This window comes from Procambarus clarkii, chromosome 50, assembly GCF_040958095.1.
Source record: "Procambarus clarkii isolate CNS0578487 chromosome 50, FALCON_Pclarkii_2.0, whole genome shotgun sequence".
In the NCBI taxonomy this organism is placed as follows: Eukaryota; Metazoa; Arthropoda; class Malacostraca; order Decapoda; family Cambaridae; genus Procambarus; species Procambarus clarkii.
Window position 1 is genome coordinate 22,715,234 of NC_091199.1, and position 8,976 is coordinate 22,724,209.

Consider the following 8,976-nt stretch of genomic DNA (forward strand, 5'->3'; position numbering starts at 1 on the left):
TATATATATATATATATATATATATATATATATATATATATATATATATGTCGTACCTAGTAGCCAGAACTCACTTCTCAGCCTACTATGCAAGGCCCGATTTGCCTAATAAGCCAAGTTTTCATGAATTAATTGTTTTTCGGCTACCGAACCTACCTAACCTAACCTAACCTAACTTTTTCGGCTACATAACCCAACCTAACTTATAGAGATAGGTTAGGTTAGGTTAGGTAGGGTTGGTTAGGTTCGGTCATATATCTACGTTAATTTTAACTCCAATGAAAAAAAATTGAACTCATACATAATGAAATGGGTAGCTTTGTCATTTCATAAGAAAAAATTTAGAGAAAATATATTATTTCAGGAAAACTTGGCTTATTAGGCAAATCGGGCCATGCATAGTAGGCTGAGAAGTGAGTTCTGGCTACTAGGTACGACATATATATATATATATATATATATATATATATATATATATATATATATATATATATATATATATATATATATATATATATATATATATATATATATATGTCGTACTTAGTAGCCAGAACGCACTTCTCAGCCTACTATGCAAGGCCCGATTTGCCTAATAATTCAAGTTTTCATGAATTAATTGTTTTTCGACTACCTAACCTACCTAACCTAACCTAACCTAACTTTTTCGGCTACCTAACCTAACCTAACCTATAAAGATAGGTTAGGTTAGGTTAGGAAGGGTTGGTTAGGTTCGGTCATATATCTACGTTAATTTTAACTCAAATAAAAAAAAATTGACCTCATACATAATGAAATGGATAGCTTTATCATTTCATAAGAAAAAAATTAGAGGAACTATATTAATTCAGGAAAACTTGGCTTATTAGGCAAATCGGGCCTTGCATATGTTACGGTGCCCTCTCCTATCTCTTTCGTTTGCCTGCTTTAAGAGTCATATCAGCTCTCCCTACTGATTCTCTGAGGTTCAGGGAGTCTAATGATATATGTGGCGACCAGACCGGCTGCCAGTTAAGGGAGAACGTTACATTATAAGTTGTAAATAAGGGGAAATTGGCGCCCTGATATAAAATGAAAGAGTATCCCCTAATGCAGATATGACCTTTTGGAAGGGACACTAGCCGATCGCGGATTGGCCGACTTAGGTCGCGGGCGACCAATCAGGGCCCGCCATGACGTCACCGAGTGCCCCGGGCGGCGCCAACATCAGAGTTGACCCGACCTTGGAAGCGACAGGACGCGCCCCGGTCTGCTCTCAAGGATTAGAGGCTCTACAAGCCCTATTCAGTGGATTAAACTAGCCATCGCAGCCCACCATAAGTTATTGGAGACCCTGCGCTTCTGGGAAGCAAAAAGGAACCAAGTTCATTGAGCAGAGAAGTGCCAAACTTGGAAAATAGTCGGCGACGACGCTGGGCGGCACCGCTGGACGTTGAGGTCTGGAAGGTGCGGCGGGCAGGCCTAGCTGTGACTGGGTCACATCCACTAAGGGTTTTGGAAGGACGACACCGTGCCTAGGACAAGGAGCAACGCCTTGTGGAAGGGGCGAGTGTGGGAAAATAGTGATTAGCTCAGCGCCTTTCGATGAACCAGGATTGGGGTAGCTGAATCTCAGGGATTGGAACGGCGACGACGCGAAAGCTCCACGACACCTGAGGACCTGTGGAACGTTCCTGGATCGTCGAAGATCGACTCAGGAAGCGTGGGAACCTCACACCATCGAGGGACAGGCATCGTGAGCCAGGAATGTAAGGTAGATCATTTTCCCTCCCATTACCCCTTGTGTGAGTAGGCTAGTTAGGCCACAATATTTACTTATGTATGTGGCAGCAGGACTTTAATACTTTAGTAGTAGAATAGGCTGCAAGGCAGCTTGTGTCCAGGACTGTCAGAGGGGACAGTGTGTACGGATGGCAGGACAGTGAAGAAGAGGCGCCGACGTGGTGAAGAGGCCCTCCTGTGAGAGAGTGTGGGACTCCTGTCTTTCTGCCCAGTTGAAGGAGTGTTGGAGGTCGTGGAAGAAGAGGCTGACGATCTCCAGACTTATTATCCTTATTTCCATATTCATGTATTACTTGTGATTGTGTGTGTGTGTTCATGTAATTTGCATCAGTAAATTCACACATTTTATCACTGTGTTTAAGTGTGCCTCCAATTATGATATTTTCTCTATGAGCATACACGAAGGTTATAATAGTACCGCCTAGGGAACACTACGTTCTCTATAGAAGTTCTCATTGCCTGGAGAGTGGTAAAGACAGCACAGACTTACATAAAAGTGTACCCTTAGCCATCCGATCAGTATCAGTGCCTGAATGGTGGCAACTATTAACGTAGTGGCTATAGAGAGGCAAAGCCACACAGACCTTCCTGGGAGAATACCCTGGGCCAGCAGTCTAGTAGCAGATCTATGGGAGTAGCAATCTTCTGGCTACAAACAATATATAATACACCCACTGAACTGCATTGCTGGGGTGCAGATATAATAACCCAGCTGGCGACCTTGCCAAGAAGAAGATAGAGAAGACAGGCGGGAAAGGAGTTCCTGCAACCTTTTTTGTCTGGCAGGCAAGACTCAGGGAGGTTATGGTTATAAGGTAAGCCTGAGTCTTCCTTCACTCCCCCATGGGTCTAGGCCGGAACTGTTAACAGCAGTTTCCCCGTGTTTGACTGAAGGGCTTCCAGGGTGAATCAGTGGCACCCCTTTTGTGGTGGAAGCAAAGACCTGCGGAGGTGGGCATTGTTGGTCCTCTCCTGTGTGACCAAGGAGACTCCGGTGAATCCCGGGAGTCGGAGGGGCTGAGTATTTGGGCCTTTTGAGCCCCTAGCAGCCGAGTGTTAGCAGAGCCCCGGCCCACCACCTCCACGTGACACATAGTAGGCAGAGAAGTTCGTTCTGGCTACTAGGTACGACATATATATATCTATATATATTATATATATATATTATATATATATATATATATATATATATATATATATATATATATATATATATATATATATATATATATATATATATATGTCGTACCTAGTAGCCAGAACTCACTTTTCAGCCTACAATGCAAGGCCCGATTAGCCTAATAAGCCAAGTTTTCATGAATTAATATATTTTCTCTAATTTTTTTCTTATGAAATGATAAAGCAACCCATTTCATTATATACGAGGTCAATTTTTTTTTATTGGAGTTAAAATTAACGTAGATATATGACTGAACCTAACCAACCCTACCTAACCTAACCTAACCTATCTTTATAGGTTAGGTTAGGTTAGGTAGCCGAAAAAGTTAGGTTAGGTTAGGTTAGGTAGGTTAGGTAGTCGAAAACCAATTAATTCATGAAAACTTGGCTTATTAGGCAAATCGGGCCTTGCATAGTAGGCTCAGAAGTGAGTTCTGGCTACTAGGTACGACATATATATATATATATATATATATATATATATATATATACAGTTTAGTAATCGTAGCGTCACGAAGACCAGTGTGTATAGTGTGTTATTTACTCTGGTTATTGCAACGTGTAGGCTCATGTTCTATGTGGTAATTAGAGCACTGTTGGTCATCGCAACAGGACAGTAAAGAGTTTTGCCGAGTTCTGATATATTTGAATTAGAGCACAGGCCGTGTGTGGTTATTGCAAGGGGTTGTAGTTGTTGGTGATTTTTGCTAGTGCTGATCAATCACCGTGTGTGTTATTGCAGTCGGTAAGTTATTGTGGGGCCGTGTTCTAGTGGGTTAGAGCACTGAGCGTTATTTACTGGTGTTCTGCAGTTTAGTAATTGCAACTGGATTGTAACGTAAATCATGGTGATTTGTTATCGTGATTTATAATTGTCGTGGGTGAAACACTGGCATTGAGTCGAGTACTTGGGTTATATTCTCCTGTGTATCTCTTGGACATCGAAGTCCAGTATTCAGTGAGGTGATTGCAAGGCAATTAATGTAACATAACCAAGGGAACACCCATTGCTTATAGAGAAATTGTTCTTTAACAACTTGAGTAACGTAAGACACGTTTGGGTTAATTATTTCCTAGGAACAGCTGTTAGTCTCAGGGAGCCAAGCCATAAGCCAGAGAAGAATTTGAGTATTGTCTGTTATAATTATCGGACAGTGGGGCAGGTAATTTTTTTTATTGATATAAAAATCCAAAGTACAAACCTCAGAACAAGGAGAAAACATAAAAAAATAATACAAAATCGGCATAAGACATAACACATGGCACAGGAAAATGACAAAATACATCATGTAAAAGGGAAAAGGTATATCAACAGAAGAGGAACATAATGAAAAATACCTCTATAACTTAAAGGGGTGGAAAGCAAAATACAATTCCGGGCACCCCAAACCTCACACTAAGGAGCACAGTAAAACATAAATGGCAAGCGCCAGAGACATAGGAGCAATAAGCACTCACACCATAAGTAATATAAAAAACCATAAATAATACATTATGTACAGAACAAATGAAGAAGCCCATGCAGGGGTCAGGAAAAAAAAGCACCCACACACAACCACACCAAACCACCCCGAAGGAAAAGGGGAGAACAAACACACAAGCACAGGAGCAGCCTCAACAAGGCATGAATAACATAACAGAAAACAAAACCACACAGGGAACTGAAAACACATAAAAACAAAAAGCACAAAAACACGGAAACGATCAAAAGGCCAGAAGGACACAAGTACAGAAAATAAATGATCACCACACGAAGCACAGCACTACAGTAGCACAACCAGCCACACCTAAGACACACATATCTGCAAGCACAAAACCGCACCCAACCACACAGCCAATCACACAGAAAATACACAGAAAAACGCCAACACCCAAACACACACGCAAGCCCAAAAACAAAAAAAACGGAAAACGCTGGAACCGGAAAACACATCCCTCCCCCCCCGACTCAAGCACACACATGCAATCCCACCCCCACACCCACGCACCCAAGCGCGCGCAACACCACAACACACAATAGTCAAACAGGAGGATATTTCTCAGGGAACTGCCTCACTGGATACCTCTGCGTATAAGCCTCCCATAACAAATACTCCTTTTCCGTAGGGGCACGCCCCTCATGAGATCGCGGGCGCTCCATATACTCGAGGATCACCACATCCTGCGGAATGTTCGCCTCCAACCATAGGACACCGAAGACGAAGAACCCGACACGGGAGGCAGGGACACAGCCGCCGAGGAAACAGGAGATACTGGAACAGGCGCGGAGGCCGCCCATCGGGCCGCACACTAGGGCGCGCATTTCGTTCCACGCCAGGCACCACACCGAGCCCCGCGGAGGGTGGCTCCGCAGGCGCCCCAGGGCCCCTACCAACAGGAACAGGAGCAGAGTCCCCCTATCGCACGTCCTTCGTCAACACCACGACGAGGTCGCGGTTACCAGGGACATCCGCCCACTGAGAAGAGCCACCAGCAGGGGGCACAGCATCCAACACAGAAGGCACTACAGGAGGTAGCACAACGTCGCCCACAGCATCATCCATTGCGTCAGGCTCCTCTGCCTACGTCCGGCGAGGTGACACATCCCAAGCTGAACGACGGCGTTTAGAAATAGGCCGCAGATCGTCGAAACTGTCACTTCTTGCAAGCAGTGTCCCAGAAGAACCATCGGCAGGCGGCCCCAAAGCCGGAGCAGCACGATCACGCAGAATGGCAGCCTCATCAACGCGGGGCAGAAAGCCACTACCATTCAAGGAGACCGGATTCGGAGAGGGAAGAGACACAACATGCAGAAGGGTAGACTCCAGCACATGTGAGGTATCCAGCGAGGGCGACGGAACCGGTAGAGGAGAAGAGGCACGTGATAATGAGAAAACTACCAGAGGCGACGAGGCAGAGGGCGGGGGCGGAGTCACACACACACCACCACCCCGACAGCCCCGGGAAGCACAAGTCCTTCTGTAGGCGATGCAGGCACCACCCCTACAGCAGCATCCAATGCCACCACGGAAGCAACCGGATGCGGATGCACCTCTGCATCCACCGAACGGCGAAAGTCTGAAGCAGGTGCCCCTAGGTCCTCAGGGCTTACCGGCGGGGCAGACAGATCAGGGCCAGACAGAGCGACAGCTGGAACCGCCCCAGGAACCACACCAGGCACATTCACAGAGCGAGGATCCACCGGGGAATCCCCATGCACAGACAAGCGGGGAAAGTCATCCTCCGGGAAAACGGAAGGGGCCTCAGCACGAGGAGCGTCGCAGCTGGCTGCCACGTGGCTATCAGCACTACACCGAAAACAGGTGCGTGTTTGACCCTGATAAAATACCTGCTAAAAGAGCCCATGAAACGAAACCCTGGAAGGAATAGGGCTCGCGACCCGCATAACGAGCATACGAGCACCCAGACGGACCCCTTTCAGACCTCTCGCACTCAAGGTGGTGAACCGGTGCTTCACCGCCGCACCAAACCGCGTAAACGCCGACATGAGCTCCGCCTCGGGGAAGGTCACCGGCACTCCGTGAACACTCACAAAAGTCAAGGGCCCCCAGGGATCCGAGATCTCCACAGTCACAGCCGAAGCAGGAAGAGGAAGCGAGCGTGCATCCCAGCGTGCCACAAACTCCTGGTAAAGAAACGACGTGGCAAAGGACACCGCCACACGGGTAGGCAATATCTTTTCTAGCCCCAGGAGATCAGAGACGTTGACACGGAGCACGTCCAGGAGAGTAATCTCCACAATGGACCAGTCCACTGCACCAGAAAATTCCAGCCGTACAGTATCCACCCGTCGAACATGGCTACCACCGGCTACCTGCATACTGCCAGCCGGGGCCCAGGCTAGCGGGCGCACCACACCAACAACCAACCACCACGCAGCAACGGCTAACGACGACTGGCTGCTCTAGCCTGACGTCCGCACCCTCATGGGGCACGTAATTGACAGGTTCCAGGAAGTCAAAGTAATTAACTTCGATCTGTGTTGATCGACTCACACGAGGGCTCCATTGTTCCATTAACGTAACGTTGTTATTGATCTGTCAGAGAACAGGTAACATGACTGACTCGTGGGAAGAGTAACGTCATTGTAAAATAACGTAAACGTGGTGATTAATTATCGTTACTAGCCATCTGAATTGGTCTCAGTATGGAAGGCTCAAACGGAATTCATGCCTTTAATGTAAATTGCTGAGCCAGTGGTACGTATTTGTACGAGGTTACGTATTTGTATTAATTAATTATTGATCTTCGGGAAAGTAATTAATTGCTTAAGGGTAATCACGAGTGATTGCCGTTCTCTTAGCACTTTGGACATTGTAATTGGAGTATACTATCGTTGGGTGATAGTAACCGATAACGTAACTAGTAGAGACTAATCAGCTGTCTGGAAGTACAGGAATTAATGTGGATTACTCACTAAATGCTCGACTGGTAGAGTGTTGTGTAATTTCCGAGTTACTAGTGACAGTTGTACAAGTTTGATTTGTCTGTGAGAAGACAAGATTAAATTAACATAAATGTTACTTTGATATTAATGTAAACAATTTGTTAGTGATTGTTGATCGTCCGAGGGACGAAGTGTTAACGTAAAGATTTAATTGAGGAGGGTTGCTGGAGTTGCCAGTAACCCCATAGTCATTGTCATGTCATTGATAGGCTACTAGTTTGATTGCATTGTAACTGTCATTGCAGAAGTGAGCTGCAAGAAGCGTAGAGTACTGATAGGAGGTTATTGGAGGCTTGTCTCTTAGCCTACTGTGTCATTGTTGCAATAGTGATTATAGATTAGGATATCTTGCTTGCTTGATTGATTCCTCTGTGTTCACACCGCATGTTTGGGTAAGTTCATTATGCAGCCTCGGGCTGGTGTCTAGCTGTCAGTGAAAGTGTCACAGGAAGGATTTTGAGTAACGTCGTTGATATTTCTTACAATGTTGTAGTAGTTAGTACTTTATTGAATAAATTGTGTTGTTATGTTGAACACTGTCTTTTCGTTACATCCCACACATTTTATTGCACTACTAAGTTCTGCCAATCGATTATTAAATTGAGACTGCTTCTTGTGTTTAGATCTGAATATATAGCACTACAAAACAAGAAACTTTTTTGTGAGAGCGCATGACCTACTCGTTAGATTCGTTCCTGTGATTCGCGAAGGTCAACGGCCTAATTGAAGGGGATTTCAACTTTTTGAGGTCTTGGCATTTACTCTCGCCTAGTCAATTGTTCTTATATAGTCCCAGAGTGAGGAATGAGCTGCTTACTACACTGGTGTGTTAGCTAAGCAAGCCCTTCCTCAGGCGACACATCTAGACTTTCAAGTAAAGTCGACGGATGTATATATCACGATAGGAATAAGGTTAAAGGAGTTAAGGAAATTTTTTTAAAGAAATTATCCAAAATTCAAAACCATTTCTTAAATCCCAAAATCTCGAAACTCTCAGACCGGATACGAGGTTTTCTCGTTATTTAGAGGTAGCGGCAGCTGAGGTAGGTAGGGATAGCTCTGATTACGAGTGCAAACGTAGCTGTCTCTTTGTGCTTCCTCACGAGAGCAATGCTGATTCAACAAGGGCCGCCTCCTCCTTCTCGGTCTGGTGACGCCACCAGAACCGGTTCAATTTCTGAACATTTACGGATGAAGGTAGAGAGGCGCATTTATATATAACAATTTATTTTATCCAATCACAGAGAACAGTTTTTTATTGTTTTTAATGCTGCACTGGAGGTTTTTAGTGACTAATTTACATTGGATGTAGATAGTTTAATGACGTGGAAATAATATATCCCATGTTTAAAGGAAAATTCCACTGTAATCTCGTTTTCTTTGAACAATTTATTAAATTCATTTGTGTTAATATGGGTTAATGGATTACTACAAGAACAGCAACGCTATTAGTTGCATATTGTAACTAAGATTATTAGAGGAAGTCGGTTTTTCCCGACAGTTGTATCTTAGGGGTGGTATGAGGGTGGCGAGGGTAAAAAAATATACTTTTCCTTTACTGTTGGTAT

At 44.8% G+C, this 8,976-nt stretch overlaps 1 protein-coding gene across 1 annotated transcript in view; it reads right to left on the reverse strand.

Annotated features, from left to right (window-relative positions):
- LOC138351694 (galactoside alpha-(1,2)-fucosyltransferase 1-like) overlaps positions 1 to 5,504 on the reverse strand; it is a 53,430-nt gene extending 47,926 nt beyond the window's left edge. The window contains exon 1 of the mRNA XM_069303714.1: positions 5,367 to 5,504. Within this exon, the coding sequence (XP_069159815.1) occupies positions 5,367 to 5,504 (138 nt within the window). The remainder of the gene's footprint in view (positions 1 to 5,366) is intronic.
- Positions 5,505 to 8,976: the final 3,472 nt, after the last annotated feature.